Source organism: Aquila chrysaetos, chromosome 12 (genome assembly GCF_900496995.4).
Source record: "Aquila chrysaetos chrysaetos chromosome 12, bAquChr1.4, whole genome shotgun sequence".
Classification (NCBI taxonomy): Eukaryota; Metazoa; Chordata; class Aves; order Accipitriformes; family Accipitridae; genus Aquila; species Aquila chrysaetos.
In genome coordinates, this window is record NC_044015.1 from 102,382 (window position 1) to 119,896 (window position 17,515).

Genomic DNA, 17,515 nt, shown 5'->3' on the forward strand with positions numbered 1-17,515 from the left:
ACCTGCCCATGACATGAGCTCCAGGCACAATTCACCAGGACTTACCCCTGGCAAAGTCTTCTGTTCATGCAGTGCTGTCTGGGCTTTGATGGCAGAGTCTCTGGCACAGTACGTGAGGAACGCACAACCTGCAGTGGATACAGCAAGTGTCAAGTTAGACATGCAATTGCAGATGCACATCGACACAACATTACTCTTTGGTAACAGCAGGTGCCCAAAGTACAAGAGCTACAGATGCTGCTGGTCTGTGCAGCATCTGGTTCCAGCAGACCTCCGTCCCAACATTTCTGCTCAGGTACAGAGGAAGTGGCTAGGACAGCCCTTGCGCAATGAATTTTTACCAGGGCTAGGGCAGAGGGGGAGGCTTGCTAATTAAAGGTGCAAATGTTACATAATTTGGATGTGTCAAAGACTCTAGGGAAAAAGACAAAGAAACGATGTTAAAGGACTTGCACACCCCATCCAAGGTCTATTGAAGTCTGTTGAAAAGGGTCCCAGTGAATCAACTAGGTTTGAAACAGGTGTTGAACAAGGGGAGAAACAACAGGAGAGTAAAATGCAAGCTAACATTGCCTGTGGGAGAAACAGCCCAAAACACAAGGATCAGAGGAGATGCAAGGACTGGTATGATTGATTATTGATTTTAAAAAAAAAAAAAAACAAGCAAGGAAAGAGGAAAAGCGCCTGGGATTTTAGGCTCATATGAAAGCTCCATGATCCAGATTCACAGAACCATGGAAAGCTACAGAAGGAGAGGCCTGGCTTTCTGTGCCATACATACACCCATACAATGTGCACAAACACACACAAATATACATTACAAGGGAAATACAAAGAACAGCAAAGCATAATGCATTCTGCAAAGGCCAACTTAAGCAGCAGGATGAAAAGCACATGGAAAAGGCCAGATCCTGATATTCTTAGTCAAGATTTGACTCAACATCTTAGCCTAAAACTGGAGCCAAGGGAGGAGGGGAGGAACTGTAGCCCCTCCAGGAAGAAGAGGGATCATCTTTGGGTGCTCTGATGCTAAGAATAATCAAATGAAACTAAGCAAAGGAAAAATTTGGCTGGTTATCAAGAAACATTTCCTAGCAGAGAGAGATTTATTGGACTGTGGAATGATCTCCCCAGGGAAGTGCCTGGAGCTCCGTCACTTGAGTTGTTTCAGATGAGGATGGGCAAAGCACTGGAGAATAGACTCAAATGCTAGAATGCATCTGACCCCCTCACTCATCCCCCTCCTATTCACAGTGGCATTTCACACCCTAAGCAAAGGCAGGATGCGTCCTTTCAGCTTGTTGCTAAATGTCCATGTCTATATTGTTGTGCTGGGGCTGCAGATGCATTGTTATAGCCAGAGAGGCCTGTTCTTTTGCCCCCACCTTCTTGTGCCTGGTTTGGGGTACTCCAAAGCCGCTTCAGCTCTCCACGGATCCAAAGGTGGATGCAGGACAGGGGCTGTCTGGACCACTCCCTTCCACCCCAGAGTGACTCCATGGTACACAACACTTTCAGGTCACGCAGAAGTCAGCTGCTTGGGACAATCCCAACCCATGGGAACAAGATTACGCTCTTCTTCCATCCCAGCTCTAATAAATTGCTGCAGCTAAGCAAATCACATCTGCCCTCACAGCTCTTGCTAGGGAAAAAAAAAACCCTCCACGAACAGCACAGAAGTATTAGATATCTCTAACAGGTAATTAAAACTCCTTATTGCCCAGGTTTTGAACCGAGAATGCTGCACCAAGGCCAGACGTGGGATCACCAGTTAATTTAACAAATGCAGTGAGGCCAAGAAGCATGCAGGTAACCTTCATTTCTCATGGCAAAGGCAGCTAGTTCTGTTGTGAGGGGGAAGCACCCCTTTGCTTTACTCTCCTCTTGCAGACTGCTGTGATGTCAAGCATCAGGAAAAGCCTCAGAAGCACCTGTATAACCAGAGAGCCCAAACCCTATTTCTAACAGATATGGAGGCCTGGTCACCAAAGTCCCAAACGCAGATGCTTCCCTGATTCCACCTGCTGCTCCAGTCTGCTACTTTGCAAGTCACACGAGACCCATTCTAAGACAATTGGGGTCAGGTTTAGCACACAAAACTCTGAAGTCAGGAGTTGGAAATAAGCAATTTATTCCACGGAGAGCTTCAGTGCATTGGTACCGTGTCCACGTGCAATGAAGACACCATCCTTGCCCCAGGAGAATTAGCCATCAAACCTAAGAAAACTAAGGATAGAAGATAGAAGTCTACATGAAGCTACCTGCTGAGTTAAGCACTCAAACCCAGTCCCCGAGTCCTAATTCCAGTGCTCAGGAACATCAAAACTGAGGTAATGCACAGTGGCAGGCTCAAAAACCTCAGCCCATGGGAGTACAAGGATAAAATGAGGATTGGACAAAGGTGCACCATTTAGTGGGGATAAAGGAGAAACACTCCTCACACAGGGATAGAGAGTTATTTTGCAAGATCCTGTCATCATGCCAGATCAGGGAATTGTAAAGCCCAGCAACACCTACATCCACCAGCACCAATCCAAAAAAGTGCCGTGAATCCCCTCCCTAGAGCCCTCTGGTCCTCCTCTTCCCTACAGCAAAGGTAGCCCAAAATACTGTTCGTCTTTTAGGTGCTCAGGTATCTGTACCAAGAGGTAGCAGCCTCTGGAGACAGAAGCATCCTGCAGCTATGGAGCCTGAAGATACCTCATTCAAACCTCCTGCTTCACTCCCAGGGAAATCCTTGCTGCTGCTCTGCTTTTCAAGGATGTGGATATTTGCTCAACAGAAGCCAGCTTGTACTCCCTCCCTTCACTCAAGCATGAAACAGCATGTGGGCAGCTTCTAACAACAGGCTGTGTCTGGGCTGGACTGGGACAAGCAAGCCTATGGGCACAGGACAGCCCCATCCACTGCTCTGTCCCTGAGCTCTCCATGTCTCTAATCTTTCAGGACATTCAGCTCATTCATTTCATCTCATTCCTGCTTCCCAAACTGCAGGAATCTGGGAGGCTGTACTGGCTGTGGAAAGGAGGAAGCTAAAAAGGTCAGCTACATCCTTTGGAAAACACGATTTCTGTCCTCCACAGCCAGATGTTTTGGAGGTAAGATGCAGGAGTCAATTCTATTCTCTTTGCAAAGTCCTGGTCAGAAATACAGAAAGGAGTTTTGCAGGAACAGTACACTCTAAGCCTAAACAAATATTTGCGAAAAAGAATCTTCCTTCCTGGAGAGACATTATCTCTTGCAAACTAACTCTTCAGCTAGTCCATAGGATGCACCAAGTAAGTGAAGCACCAGGCATTTTCCACAGCCTCCCCTTGTCCCCTGCCTTCACCCAGGTACCTGAAGCTTACAGAACTACCAGAGGCTCAAGGAATGCCACGTTTTCCCAGATAGGAAGGGTTTCCATGCTGTGACAGGACCCTGCTTACCATGTCTGTCACGGGTTCTTCAGGCTCCTAAATCTTTGAGCCTGACAGAGTCACCCAGGGATCCACTCAACAGGGAGATGTCCACAGAGGTGCAAAGGGACTCATCACTCTCACTAGGTTTTCTCACTTCCACATTTCCTGCTTTAGTTAACAACAAACTCAGGTCGACAAGCTTACGCCCCTTTGGGCACTTCTAACACCAAGTCAGTTATGCCTGCTGAGACATGGGACATGGTGTTAAAAAGTGCTCAGGGTGTTAAAAAGTGCTGGCCTTGAAGGTTCCAGGCACCCGGCCAAACAGGTGGTGTTGATGATCCAGTCACAGAACAGAGAAGCACAACAGCACTCAGAGCACCGTCTATAAAATCAAGCTGTTACAAGTCCTAAATGGGGGAACTTGGACCGGAGCTGCTGCTGAACAGTGAGACCTGTGACCCCCGGTGGCCACAGATGCCTCCACCATCGTCTGCTTCCTCTGCGGACTGAGTGACTTGTCATCTTTCACGTTATTTTCAAGTCTAGATTATGATTGTTCCATTGATACAGCAAACCATGTATTAAAATCTGACCTGATCTGCAAGGGGTCCAGGTGATTATAAATCATAAGTTAAGTTGTATTATAAATTCTGTATTACGCCACTTCTAGATTGCACTACAGTGATTCTGCTTGTAGAAATCCTGTGCCATTCTAATAATAAATTCTGTGCTATACTAATCATAAAATTCTGTTAAGAAAATAAAGCTTTAGAGTGTAACTATGACTTAGTGCCATCATCATTCTGCCAAGGATCTCTAAAAGAACCTGTATGTCCCCTTAGTGTCGGGTGACACCACCCTACTCCCACTGGCTCCAGGAGGGTTTCCAGCCCCCTGTAAGCAGAACCCAGCCTAGTTCCACTTGCAAGAGACTGCAGGAAAAGAAAAAAAAAAAAAAAAAAAAAAAAAAAAAAAAAAAAAAAAGATATTCTGTGCCTGATCCTCCCTACAAACCACACATTGACTCTGGGATTTACAGTCCCTTCAGATCCTAAACGTTACTCCAGACATCAGCAGTCTAAAGCCTTCAGCAAGAAAAGGCTGTCAGTCTACAGAGGAGAGGGGTCTCTAGATTCAGCCTAGCATTAGAAATCACATCAAATATTCCAGCAGGGGAAGCATGGAGTCAGCAGGGAGCTTATCTACAAGCCTGCAGGAGCTGAGTCAAAACTCAGCTGCCACTGAGGCAAGTTAGGCTGAGGTTGTTATTGCCTCCTTGCCCTTTGGAAAAGCCACCCATCTGTCCACACACTGTATGCTTCTCCACACACCCTGCGAGAGGGCTGTTCCTGTCCCTGCCATTCTCCTGCAGTTCAGTTTAGTATCTCACACTCCAGAATCTCTCCACTTTCCCTACCACAGGCACTGCTAGGAAACCCATCCAGGAGAGCATAGTTGACACTCGTGGAGGAACTCCCTTCTGCCCAATGCTGGAACACAAGGCCAAAAATTTCCACTTGATTCTCCCTGCTTGGTCTCCTCTGACCCATTCCAAAAGCCTGTTCAAATGTGTCCCTGCGCTTCCCGTGAAAACATTAGCTTTAAGACAAACACTGCCATTAACATGCTAATGTATCTGTGATTAACATAAATAGAAAAACTGCCTTATGAATAATATTAGGAGGCTGGAACAGTATCAACTACCAGTAGTCAGGTCATTGAAACATGACTAGTCAGGCATTAACAAAACCATTTCATAACAGTGCTCGTGGTTCTAGCAGGCCTGCAAGATCCTCCTCTGCCTCCAGTGAATTCATCAGTTCTCAGCACCCATACAGGACAGTCCTAGCTAGCTCTTGGGTTCTCAGACTCTGCAGCCCAATTCACACCCTCCTGCCCCGGCAGGCCTTTTCCACCCTTCCTTCCTCCCTCCCAGGGGGCAGAGGCAGCTGCTCGGCTCCATGTCAAGCTGCAAGGCACTGCAAGCAGAGCTGCTGGGCTTTACCAGCAGTGCTGGCTTCTCTCACAACTGCTTCTCCCCATTTAGGGAAAGAAAGGGAAAAAGCAGATGGAAGCCGCATGTGAGCTGTCAACTGGATCTCGCTGCAGATCAGGGAACATGGAGAGAGAAAACTAAATCTGCTGTTACAACTGCCCCAGAAAGATTATGGCTTCTGTATGGCACAGGAATGAGTGCACAGTTATCCAGATTTGCCAAAGCCTTCCCCTGATCAGGGGCTGTGAAGCCCTGGCCAGCTCCTGTGACAGTCCTTCAGGCCGCTGCAGCTTCTGGGTCAGGTCTGGCACCCTCCAGGCCTGCTAATGCTAACAGTAGCGGCGACTCCTCACCAGGTTGGCCTTCTCGCATGGAGCCCAAGCCAATGCAGCCAGACCTGAGAAGATGGGAGGGGAAGGCTGGGGTCAGGGTTGGCTGGATTGTAAGTCTAATTTCCTCGCTGCACACTAACCCCTCGCCTCCCCCTCCCCATCCTTGTGGAGGAATAACTTCTTCGGAAAGGTATATTGCCTATTCCCAAACCAGGCTGAGGGTCTACATGTAAACCCATGCCACCAGGAAAGGAATCCCAACCTTTCACTTTGTACAAAACAGGGCGGGGGGGGGGGGGGGGGGGTAGCGGGGGACAGACGAAATTGAAGGTGTGTGGAAATGACTGTACCAGTCATAGCCACCAGAAGAACCTATGCATCTCAATGGCCTTTTCTGGACAGAACAGAGCACCAACAACCCCTGACCAGCACCTGCATCCGCTCAAAAATGTCAAAACCAAAGGGATGTATTTATTTTGCTGCAGGAATCCCGCATTTAGCAGCAAGTTAATGTCACACAGATCTGACTAATAAATACCAGTGCTGCTCCCTCTAATTTCCATATCTAAGTGGCAGATCCCTAGAATCTGTCTCCTGCCTGGAACCTGACCTCAGACCACAGTCTATATTTAATATGTCAACTGAAATGAAATGTGCAATCGCATCTTGCCTTGGGCCCATTCTCCCCCTCACTGGGTTTGAAACCTGGCAACTCACTGTCAGATGGTAGCAGATTTGGACTCAGTCCCTTGCACACATAGACACACAAGCATATGGCATTTTGGTTCTGAAGTCCCAAACAGACATACTTCTTCACCTAAATTCAAGCCAGCCCAGCTCCCACAGGCTTCGATGAGGAAGTGTCTTCCTTTTGTGTTGGGGTTAGATCTGGCCTTTTGTTTGACAATAAACTTATTTCTTCTGTTGTTCGCTTCCCTCTCTGTTCAGTCTAGAATGGTTTGAGTTGCCACGGCACTCAGTTTTTCTTACCTTTCCTCCTAGCTCTGAAAGCAGAGGCATCAGGACTGAATGCAACTCACACTCCCTCCAGTGCACACCAACACATGACCCCATCGCGAACCATTTCAGGGCACAGAGGCCCAGGCTGAGCACTGACAGCTTTCAAGGTACTTACTGTAGCTTCCCTGCCTGCTTGCTCTATGCGTGCCAGGGAGTGGTGCTGTGATCACTCTCTCAGATATCACAGCAAACCGGGTCCGTGAATTCCCATTCGTGGCTGGAGCTGTGGTGATCACAAGATCCCAAACACCTGCCGGGGGTGGGCTAGAACCGCTCCACAGAAGGGAGGTGACATCCTGAACGCAAAAGCTTTTCAAAATACAGCTTTCAAACACAACAATAAGCGCAGCTAAACAAGCATCCTCAAACTTTTTAGCATCCACTAAAAGGTCTTTCAGCGAAGAAAAGACCCCTCATCTATCCCAATCTATCATCAAGAAGGCCGCTCATCTATCCCAAACGCAGCTGGCAACGGCAGATTTGCGGCCGGTATTCCTTGTAAGGCGGATTTTAAAACTGTAGCGCCGTATTTCCTGCCTGGGAGGAGGTCTGAGACCACCGGGAGGGTGGCCGGCCGCTCGCCGAGGGCTCCCATTTCAGCCCTAGCTGCCGCGACCTGCAGCAGCCTCAGCCTGCCCCACTCTGCACATCGGCGCCTTTGTCACAGCACCCCACGCACCGGCGCGACCGGCGCCAGGCCGCGGGCTACCAGCGGGGTGCCGGGACCGGGGCGAGCGGGCGGGCTACCAGCGGGCACGGCGGGGCTGCGCGGGACTCCGGCGCAGGGACGCCGAATCTCACCCGGCCCACGGGGCCCACCCGAGCCCGTGGGCGCCGGCGATGCGAACCCTTTCCCGGGCAGCGGATCAGGGGGCGCGAGCCCCCGCCGAGGGGGCAGCGGCAGCACGTCGCGGTGGGTCACGCGTGGCCTGACCCGAGGGCGGGCGGGGGACGGCGGGACCCGCCGCCCTTTGTGCGCGCCCCGGGGAGCGGGCCGTGCCGTGCGGGGCCGGGCTCACCCTTGTGCATGCCGGTGTAGCGGTCCTTGAGCACGGTGAGCTCGTAGATCTTGCCGAACTGCTCGAAGAGCGGCTTGAGGTCCTTCTCCTCCAGGTTGCGCGGGATCTGCCCCACGAAGAGCTTGATGGCATCTAGGTCCTTCATGCTGTCGGGCTGTGCGGGGGGCTCCGCGCCGCCGCTGCTGCTCATGGGGGAGGCTCGGCGCGGCGGGCGCAGCGGCTGCGGCGCTGGCGGGAGCGGCGGCGGCGGCGGCTGCCTCCTCGCCTCGCCCTCGGTGAGTCTGGCCATGCCCCGCGCCCGGCGCGGCTGCGGGCGGGCGGACGGGGGAGGCAGCGCGGCTGGGAACGGCCCCGCCGCCAGCGCCGGCGCCGCGGCGCCACAAAGAGCCGCTCCGCGGCGCCCCCTGCGGGCGACTGCGCGGGGCCAAGGCGGGGCGCGGGGGCCCGAGGGAGGGACGGAGGGGCCCCCAGACGAGAGGCAAGGTGGGGACGGGGGGGCCAAGAGAGGGCCCCCTTAGCGAGGAGAGCCACGAAAGCGCTTGCAGCCACGGGCGAGGAGGCAAGGCAGCTTCGACTGCATCCTGAGGGCCGAGGAGGAGACGCAACGCCTGCCTTATTCAGGCAAGAGGGGAGGCGTATTTTTAGGGCCTAAGATCCGGAAACACGGAGGCCCTGGAAGCAAGGGGGAGAGCTCTAAGCACCCACGAATAGGCCCTGTGTGCTCAGCGGGGGTGGGAGGTATTATTTGTAGGACCTGGTACTTATCTCAGAAGGACAAATTGTCATCAGCTGTCAGGAAATTAGGCATTAGCGCTTCTTCCAAAATAAGAGCTTGCTCTTGTACCGCTAACAAAAGACAAGGCAGAGTGCTCCTCCACATCCATATCAGAGATCAGCATTTGGCCCCTTTTTCTCAGTGTCTCAGCACCAGGGTCTGGAGGAAAAGAAATTATTTACAGGAGAAAATTTTCTAACACAGCCCTCCCCTAAACTGAAGAAACTGCGGCAGGGCGGTGAGCACAGCTGCAAGCACCGCTCCTGGAGCGGGCCTAGCTGCAATAGGAAGTGATATGTGGCCCCAGGTCTACAACACTGGCCAGGCCCCTCTGCCCCAGGGCCTTGTGGGCAAAGCCCCCTTTCTTTTGAGAAGCTCAGCTCCCTCCTAACTGTGCCTTGGCGGAGGCGTTTCCAGCTACGTCCCGTTCAGACTGTGCCAGATGGTCAGAAGCTGGTCGCATATCCACATCGAAGCAGCCATTATTGCTACCAGGGTTAGATCTCACCCCTCATGCAAGGGTGTGGGTTGCTGTCCCACCAGCTTCTCCAGTTCTGACAGACAATGTGAGGCAGCACAGGATGTCAGTGCTTGGAGCAGCACAGTGCAGGTGGCCCAGGCTGTCTCATCTCCCTGCTCCACCTCTGTTACACCAGGGTGATGCTGAGGCACGGTACACCCAAAGCTCGTGCTCCACAAGGAGCAGCTGCCCTCAGCAGCGCAGCTGCAGGGACGCAGACCAACCCAGCTTTGCCGCCCACAGCCACACACCACCTGCATGTCCCACAGGGCATTTCCTCTGCAGCATGCACAGCTCTCATCATCACACCATACATTTTATCCTGTCATCCTGACCCGGTGTCCCTGAAGATGAATGGACTTCCACACCCTCGTGCTGGGAGGAGGGAAGGGGTGTGTTTGCTGGATTGTTTGCAGTGATAGCTTTGGCAGAACCAGGTGCTTAGCTCTGCTGAGCATGCCAGGCCTGAGGCTTTACAAAAGACTGCGGTGCAGGCACAACCCAGCCTCTCTTCCCCTTGCTTAGTCTCTTCACTAGAAGCTTTCTGCCATCTCCCACTACTCTTGCCCTGGATCCTGCAGATAGACAGAGGCAGCGAGTGGAGGAGGGGAGCCTACTCCAAACACACACCCAGTACAACAGCAGCTCCATGCTCCCACACAGTAGCCCCATTCAGCAGACTACCCTCTTGCCTGCTCCCCATTCCCATCCTCCTTCCTGCCCCCTCCCCACAGTACCCCGCATACTATCTCGCACAGTTCACCTCCCAGAGCACTGTGCCAAATACTACCCAGATCTGTTATGCTTGATTTTACCCAGAAAGGTAGAGGGCTGACTCCAGGCCCCTGCCACAGGAGATACTTGCAGCAGGTTTCAATGCTGTTATCTGTGCAGGAAAGGTTAGGAAAAAGAGGGTGGGTTATCAGGGTAAGAAGAGGGGTCCCAATCCTAGGGAGCAGAGGGAGGAACTGAGTACTGTTGTTCACCATTCATGTATGAGTACCCACCTGGCTCCCAGGCTAAGTCATGGGCAAGAATGACAGATGCCCCTGCAGAACCAGAGGCACATGCTGGCCCTCAGTAGGAAAGCATTGTGGATTCATTCTTCTTTCCTGTGCTCAGCAGAGCATTTCAACCCTTCTTTCTCCAGCCCTGGGTATTGTCCCCACCTGTGTGTGGAGCTGCCAGAACACTTATTCAGGGCCAGGAGGTGCAAGAGCTTGGGATTTGCATCCAGGCTTTTCACTGAAATGGACTCACAAAGGCCCTCAGCTTTTTACAGCCTGGCCTGAACCAAGGGGCCATTGCAACATATCTCAAGACTCTTGCTGTAGAGCTGCCTTGTGTTTGAGGGTGATACCACTCCTAAAATTCACCCTAAAAAAAAAAAATGACAACAACAACAAAAAAAACCCAGAACTCCCCAAACTGGTCAAACTTTCTGTTTGCATTTCTTGCAGACACAGCCAGGGTTCTGCCATCTAGTCAGATGCCACAGATGCATCCGCTGGGAAGCCTATGACAAGTCAAGCTGTTTTCATTTTTAACAGCTGCAAAGAGATAAGGCAATCTTAAAAACAAGAAACCTTTATCACAACAGCAGCAAACCTCACCTTGGATGAATCATGGCTAAGCAAGTAATGTTTTCAAGCACCTTTCCATGCCTAGCCTGCTTTTTCATGTCAGCCACTGCAGCACAAGCTGCTCTAGGCTTAAGTTACAGCTCAAGGGACCCAGTGCCTCAGGTAGAAAATTTCTATTTAGTAGAAAAGATATACCCAGTATCTTTAGGAGTCCATGAATGGACATATTATAATCACCCTGACTGCAGCAGAGAAAAACAGACATGAAAATACTGCTGGTAAATGAAAAATAGAACAGCTGTCAATCAGCACCTGGAAAGAGTTTACAGAGCCAGACAGAGAATTATATACCACAGTAACAGGATTAAGGTGCAGATGAAAGATAGTCATAGCACCAAGAGAGAGTGAAAAATGGAAGTGACAGGTCACCTTTGCAGATGAAGAAGAAACATGTTGCATCTGTCACTGAGGAGGCTGCAAGGGAGAGCTAGAAGGGGCACAGCAGAGCTCAGATGCATGATTCCCAGAGAATGAAGGAACAGATTCTGCCTAAACCCAAGACGCTGCTTCAGAAAAAAAAAACCCAACTGTTAAAAGAAAACCAGATTGTGCACCCAGGAAGTTTCTCTGCTGCAGAGAGACATTTGCTAGTGAAAAAAACAAAGCTGTTTTCCTTAAACACATCTATACTTTCCTGGCTTCTTGTGGCATATGAGTGTTTGGATTTAGACAGGGGCAGCTTAAGATAAAAGGTGACGAGGTCCAGTCCAGTGGCCTAAATTTGAGAAGGGCTCAAACAAAGGATGCAGGAACAGCAAGATACACTTTGCATTAGGAGTGCCTGCCCTTTCCTTCCAGCTCCTAAAGGCATCAAGGAATGGAGAAAATACAGCTGGAGCTCTGAATTTCCACATCACCTAGGAGACAGCACTTGAGGCAGGAAATCCTCACAGCAGCCCAGGAAAGAAAAAGGGAGGGGGGGAGATGGGGAGGATCTTTCAAGGATCCCTCAAAACAATCTGCCTTCCCTTACCTATTTGGTCCCCAGGCAGAACATCCAAAGGACTAGTTAAGACAGTCCTGACAGAAAATATCCAAGCAACAATATAGTATCTCAAGAAGATAGAAGTTCATTCCTACAATGCGATTGTTTCTGGTCTGGAGCAAAAGGTTCTGCAGAGAAAACTCCTCCAAGACAGCCAGATTAACAGCTTAAAAGAAAAACACCCTCTCTGTGTAAAAGAGTACAACTCCCTGTAAGCTTTCATCATCTCTTGTTTACCAAGACCTTGCTGTTTACCTTTTATTGGATATCTGTTATCCCAACCAATTTAAGATTAGGGTTGGTTTTTTTTAAAATATTTTAACTTTGCAACAAACCAAAAATTAACCAAGTTTTAAGGCTTGTGGATTTTATGACCGGAAGTTGTCTATAGCAGTGGGTAGATTGGAAATGAACATCAAAGATTCCAGATATCTTTCTGATCAAGAGCAGCTGTTCTTTGAGGATTTAAAAAAAAAAAAAAAAAAGCCTCATTCCCTGTTACACAAAAAGTTTGGGTTGTTTGCAAACTGTTTCTTCTGACACTTGAAAGAAAGCTAGTCAGAAAACAATAGAACATGGCCACCCTTTCCCAATTAAGGAGAGGCCACTCATCAGCTCTAAAACCATGCAATATTCAATTGAGCTGATCAAGTTCAGTTTGGACCTGGTTTTAATAAGCAAAGATACTAAGCTCTGCCGATTTGATCTGGCTTCTCCCTCTGCCCCCCAAACACTCCTGGAGCATGCACCATGCAAAGAGATGGTTGTTTCTGTCACATGTTTTAGTCTGGGTACCGCCGGGCTGGGACAAAATAAAAGGACTGAGCATCCCTAGCATCTTGGGTCATACCTACACCATCTGCTTCTCTTTCACCTCTTTCTTTTTTGGAAGGTCTTTATCTTCCCATTACCTTTAGTCTCTGAACACCATATTAAGACACTATGTTATAAATATTCCACTGGAATAAGCTTACAGCATGAGCAACCTGGCTTTGGGACACAGTTGAGTATCCTCATGCTCTGTCTCACTTACTTGAGAGAAAGAAACGTGACACTTGAATAGAGAAGAGCTGAACACAGGATTAGAGGGGAATGCCTCAGTCATCAAGTCTACCTGTCTCTACTCCTGCTCCAAGCAGCTACAGCACCGAGCCCTTCAAAATTTTTTTAAGAGAGTATGAAGAGGGATATTTTTTCCCTTCTGCTGTCCCTAGTGAAAGGTTAATCCTTTCAGTTACAAATTCAGCATTTAGGAAAGCCTGGTTTCAATTCACTGCTCCACCCCACATCTTCCAAACAACTCTGAGCTGTGACAGCCCCAGCACCTCTACAGAGCAAGGGCCTTAGAACCTCCTACTTCACCAAGGTGTTGCAAGTGTCAGATATATTTAAGAGCATGAAGCATTCAGATACTATGGAAACCAGGGCAAGAGAAAAACCAAAAATAGATGGAAGACGCAAGCTGTTGAAAAGTCTGGAAAAGTCTTGCTGAGGAAGGTTGTGCTTGCTGCAGCTGATCCCAGAGTGGGATCCATTTAGAGCTCAAGCATAAAATATCCCCTCTCCACTCTTTCCATAGCTCGCCATTTTTCTCTGCCATGGGGAAAGGAATATTCTTTTTCCTCCTTAGGCCTTTAATTTCCCCTCTATTTAACGGGCCTCCTAATTACCAGTTCCTTTGAATGATTCACATTCTAGCTTGCCCTTCCCATGACCTGGAGTAGACCGCTGCCTGACTGCTTCTGTATAGCAGGATTATTGGGAACATATCATGAGAATAAACGCTACAGAGCACTCTCCTTCTGAAAGGGAAATCCAACAGCAACCTACAAAGAAGGGTGCCTGAAACAAAGAGTTGAGGTGCCAGCCTGTGAAACACTATGCCTCTCCTTTTTATAATGCAAACACATTTATTGTGCATATTCACCCTCTACAGACAAACCAGTTGCTAAAGTATAATAATCCCTTTCTTCACTCAACCCCCCCCCCCCCCAAAACCACCAAACAACCCTCAGCAACACAGAAAGTACTTGAAATAGGCAGAATGACATGTGGAGGAAACACAGAGGATGCCAACATGAAGTATACAAACCATCTTACTCAACAGTCAACCAAGTGGAAGACAGTAACAGATGTAGAGCAGGTAAAGCGCTCCACAAATAGACTGAAGCCACCCACCCCTGGAAAGCCAGGTTGGGGTAATGTCCCTCACCAGCACAGACCTCAAGTATGCTTGAGACCAGAGGTGCTGAAGTCTCACTTCACAGCACTGGCACTAGTTCCAGGTGCTCATTACAAGCTACTTCTTGAAAACAGAAAGAGTCTCTGGTCTTTTCAGCATGACCACCACCTCAGTAAGGAAACCCCAGCAAGGTGAGGGGAAGGCTCCAGATGAAAATCCTTGGCTTTATAGTTGTTAGGGCACTTAAGGGAATGGAAACAGATTGAAGGTGTCCAAGATTCTTCATCTCATAATTTCTTTACTGCAGCATCAATCTCAGGAACGATCTCCTTCAGCTGGTTCCACTGCTCTGCAGACAAGGCAATCCCTAGAAACAGCAGAAGGAGAGGTTTCAGAGGAGGCAAGGGGTAAGCATCAAGTAGCACACCAGATTGGCTCCTTCAGAGCAGCTACAGAAGGGAAAGTCAGAATCTGAGGCAGAGACGCAGACCAGAAACAGAAGCAGCCTTCTAAGCATGGCAGTTGTGCCAGCTCTTCAGCATCCATATCAAGAAGTACTCAACGCTATCACAGAAGTGCCGTATGAGAATATAAGCTCAAACTGCCTTTCAGGAGACCCACAGCCCCTTATAGTCTATTCCCTAGTACTAATTCCAACCCACATGAGCTGGGAAGTTCTAGGAGAACCTTACTCCACACAGTAGTTAGGTCACCATCCTTCCAACTGCCCAAAGGAAATAATGGCAACTCTAGCTCTATTTAAAAAAAACTGCCGCTAACAAGAAATCACTAGCGTGGCTTAAACACTAGAGAACTGGCCTCTTTTTAGATCCAGCAGAGATAAGGTCTTGATGTCCTGTCCCTCTCCCTTACAAAACACACACAGTAGTGGAATTGCTGTGTGCATTCCAGCCAGATGTTGTCAACTTGTTCCTTTTGGTTTTGTTAAGAATCACATTAAAGAACTAGGGCCCAAGCTTTATTAAATTCTCTATATAAAGATCGGGGGCCAAGAACTCTTAAGAAAAACAGCAGAGGCAGTATTTAAATGGAAAAACATTTCTTCAAAATCTCTGTTTTAACTGACAGATCTTCTGTCTTACATTGTGGGTGTGCTTTTTCGAGCCTGGAAGGAGTCCACAATGCTCCTTTCCCTCTCTACACCCAGTGGCACATAAAAGCTTGAGGGCTTTGCTTCCCATTTTCATTACAGGGTACACAGTTCCCTCTGAGTAATTTATACTTGTAACTTCTCTGAAGGAAATTAATTTCTGGAAGGAAAACCATGCTTAGTGGTTATGAAGCAAACCAAGCTGAAACAAATTCGTCTGCCCTGACACAAAAATCTATAGCAAGGACCAAAGGTTCCTCAAGAAACCCCACATGAACTGAATCTTTGCTGGGCACAACACACAGGACAGGTGAAAACAGTCCAGGGCCTGTGAACTACAAGGCAAGCTGGCAAGTCACTGTCAAAGTCCCAAAGCAAAAGGCCTAAGTTCAGTGTTGACGCATCAGTTTAAGAACTCTGGAGAAAAACGTGTCTTCCCTTCTCCAGCTGCCTTTGCTTGCATCACCTACTCAGGTAGTGCTGCTGTGATGGGCCACCCAAGTTGTGCCACTATAACATGTCATCAGACACCTTACCAAAAGAATAAGGAACACCTAACACAGCAGCATTGGAGTGTCTTGGTAGGGATCCAGAAGGGTCTTAACCTTCCTGTCCCCACCTAGATAGGGTAGGGTGGATTTACTTCTGGGAGGCTCTCCCTGCCAAGCACAGCTCCACCATTACAGATTAGGGTTGAACACAAAATGCCACCCTTTTTGCCCTAGGCATCACCAGTACCAAAAGACAAGTTTGTCAGCTAGCAGTAGGACACAAGAAAGCAACATCAGAGCCAGTGTTTCCAGCCTCCCCTCCTCCACCTTGCAGCTCTGCCCCTGCCAACAGCCAGCGAAAGGACTGGTGATCAGAGGCGGAACCAGAGTCCCGCACAGCAGCTTCCTCCACTGCTTCTCAGAGCAGTCCTGCCAAGCTCCAGATCTCACTGGAGGCTCGCACTCACTCGTTCTTTGTGCTTTTCTTCAGCTGTTGCCACACAGGCCTCCCCCTCCCTCCCACCCAGGGAGACCAGCTGAGCTGGGGAGCCAGCAGCTGAGGCAGAGAGGCCGGCGCGGCCCCCAGCCACCCCTTAGCGAACGCAGCTGTACCTTTCCTCCCCGGTTTCATGTCGCCCTCCTTGTCAGCGTAAAACTCCCTGATGTCCACGAGGACCTTCCCCTTGAAGCAGGACACTCTGACATAACGCATCTTCCCAATCTGCGGCGACACAGAGCTTGAGTTAAACCCAGCCCTGCAACAAGCTGGTCCTCAGCCCGTAGGGCCAGTTGGGTCACCCAACATGCTGGAGGACTAGCGAGGGAGCAGCAGGCACCCCAGTCAGCCAGCTCAGCTACAAAAACACTCTGCTACAAGTAGAGGAGGTAGAGGAAAGACCTGTATAAAGAGAAGGAGGAAGATGTGTTCCTAGAGCAGATCCCTGCCCTCCGTACCTGGAACATGCCCTCCTCTTCACTACCTTGCCCCGGAGGTTTTTCTGTCACCTTTGAAGGCTTGGCCTCTGTTTTCAGCCTTTTCTCTGACTTAGAAGACATTTCTTTCTTTCTTTTCTAGAAAGAGAGATCACTGGTTTGAAGAGCCTGGTCTGAGGAGCCACAGCCCTTCTCCTGGGCCATACCTTGAGCCTCCACAGGACACCAGCGTCGCGGTCCACCAACGAGGCACACGTGCTACTGGGCACACTGCGACTACCAGGTGCCTCTGGCGGCAGGGCGGGGGCAGAAGGGGCGCCGCCGGGCCCCTGCCCTGACTGCCCCGCGGTGTGGGCGGGAAAGGTGTGCCACCTGCCCTGGGGACCGAGACCCGACCGGGAAGCCCTGCTGGCGGCTCTCCCCTCTCCCCAGGGTGGCAGTACCTTCCCCTCCTCCTCCGGTCCGCTCTCCGAGCTGCTCGCCCCCGCCAAGTCCTTGGCCTTGGGCATCCTACGGGAAGAGCCGCGCGTCACCGCCGCTCAGCCCAGGAGCGGACGGGGAGCGCAGGGCCCGCGCAGGGGAGGGGAAGGGAAAGGGCCACCCCCGTCGTACCTGACGGAGCGCGGCACCTGCGGCAGGCAGCCGGCCCGCGGCCTTCTCGAAAAGCCGAGCTCCGCCCCCCCCCCCCCCGCCCGCCAATCCCGCGGCTCCCTGCTCTCCCGCACCGCCAGCACCCCCGCCACCCGGCCAATCGCTGCGGCGCCGCCCCCGCGCCCCGCCTCGTCCTCCCTGCGCCGAGCCCTGCCGGCGGCCCGGCCCTGGCGGGGCCCGGGTTTACGAGAGCGCGGTTCGCTCTGCACCGCCGCGCTGAACCGGGCAGGGAGCCTGGAGGCCCGCGCTGCCCCCGAGGGCAGGCAGGCGCCCCCGGGCTGAGCCACAGCGAGCAGGCGCCGGCCCGGCCCGGGGCGGATGTGGCTCTACTACCGGCGGGCACCAGAACGCGCAGCGGCCGCCTGGGAACCAGCCCGGCAGCGGGCTCGGCTGCCCGCCCTGCCCCAAATCACCGTCAGGGAACACCGGGGACACAGCAGAGAAGGGCAGTGC

General features: G+C 50.8%; 2 protein-coding genes and 1 long non-coding RNA gene across 10 annotated transcripts in view; all 3 read right to left on the reverse strand.

Annotated features, from left to right (window-relative positions):
• CELF5 (CUGBP Elav-like family member 5) overlaps positions 1-8,142 on the reverse strand; it is a 42,143-nt gene extending 34,001 nt beyond the window's left edge. For 4 of the 7 annotated variants that reach the window (XM_030032100.2, XM_030032097.2, XM_030032096.1 and 1 more), the window contains exons 1-2: positions 7,772-8,141; positions 46-128 (exon numbers count right to left, since the gene is read on the reverse strand). In XM_030032100.2, the coding sequence (XP_029887960.1) occupies positions 46-128; positions 7,772-8,060 (372 nt within the window). In that variant the 5' untranslated portion in view covers positions 8,061-8,141. Of the gene's footprint in view, positions 1-45; positions 129-7,771 lie in introns of all 7 variants that reach the window. The other 3 variants (XM_030032094.2, XM_030032098.2, XM_030032101.2) reach the window with 3 other exon arrangements.
• A 94-nt stretch (positions 8,143-8,236) lies between these two features.
• LOC115349353 lies at positions 8,237-10,436 on the reverse strand. Of its 2 annotated transcripts, none has more exons than XR_003926069.2 (3): positions 10,074-10,436; positions 9,882-9,952; positions 8,237-8,705 (listed from the first exon to the last, which is right to left on the reverse strand). It is a non-coding gene; the product is annotated as an uncharacterized LOC115349353 (long non-coding RNA). The 2 variants fall into 2 exon arrangements; XR_003926068.2 differs by having other exon boundaries at positions 9,830-9,952.
• Positions 10,437-12,191: 1,755 nt separating this feature from the next.
• Positions 12,192-17,144, reverse strand: LOC115348959 (activated RNA polymerase II transcriptional coactivator p15-like). Its single transcript, XM_030032509.2, has 5 exons — positions 17,024-17,144; positions 16,855-16,921; positions 16,433-16,549; positions 16,091-16,199; positions 12,192-14,243 (listed from the first exon to the last, which is right to left on the reverse strand). The coding sequence occupies exons 2-5, from the start codon at positions 16,918-16,920 to the stop codon at positions 14,164-14,166; spliced, it is 372 nt and encodes a 123-aa protein (XP_029888369.1). The 5' UTR covers position 16,921; positions 17,024-17,144; the 3' UTR covers positions 12,192-14,163.
• Positions 17,145-17,515: the final 371 nt, after the last annotated feature.

Coding starts and splice junctions, on each gene's coding strand:
- LOC115348959 (XM_030032509.2), bottom strand. CDS start 16,920: ATGCCCAAGGCCAAGGACTTGGCGGGGGCGAGCAGCTCGGAGAGCGGA. Junction 16,550..16,854: donor GACCGGAGGAGGAGGGGAAG/GTACTGCCACCC, acceptor CTCTCTTTCTAG/AAAAGAAAGAAAGAAATGTC. Junction 14,244..16,090: donor CATGAAACCGGGGAGGAAAG/GTACAGCTGCGT, acceptor TGCTGTTTCTAG/GGATTGCCTTGTCTGCAGAG.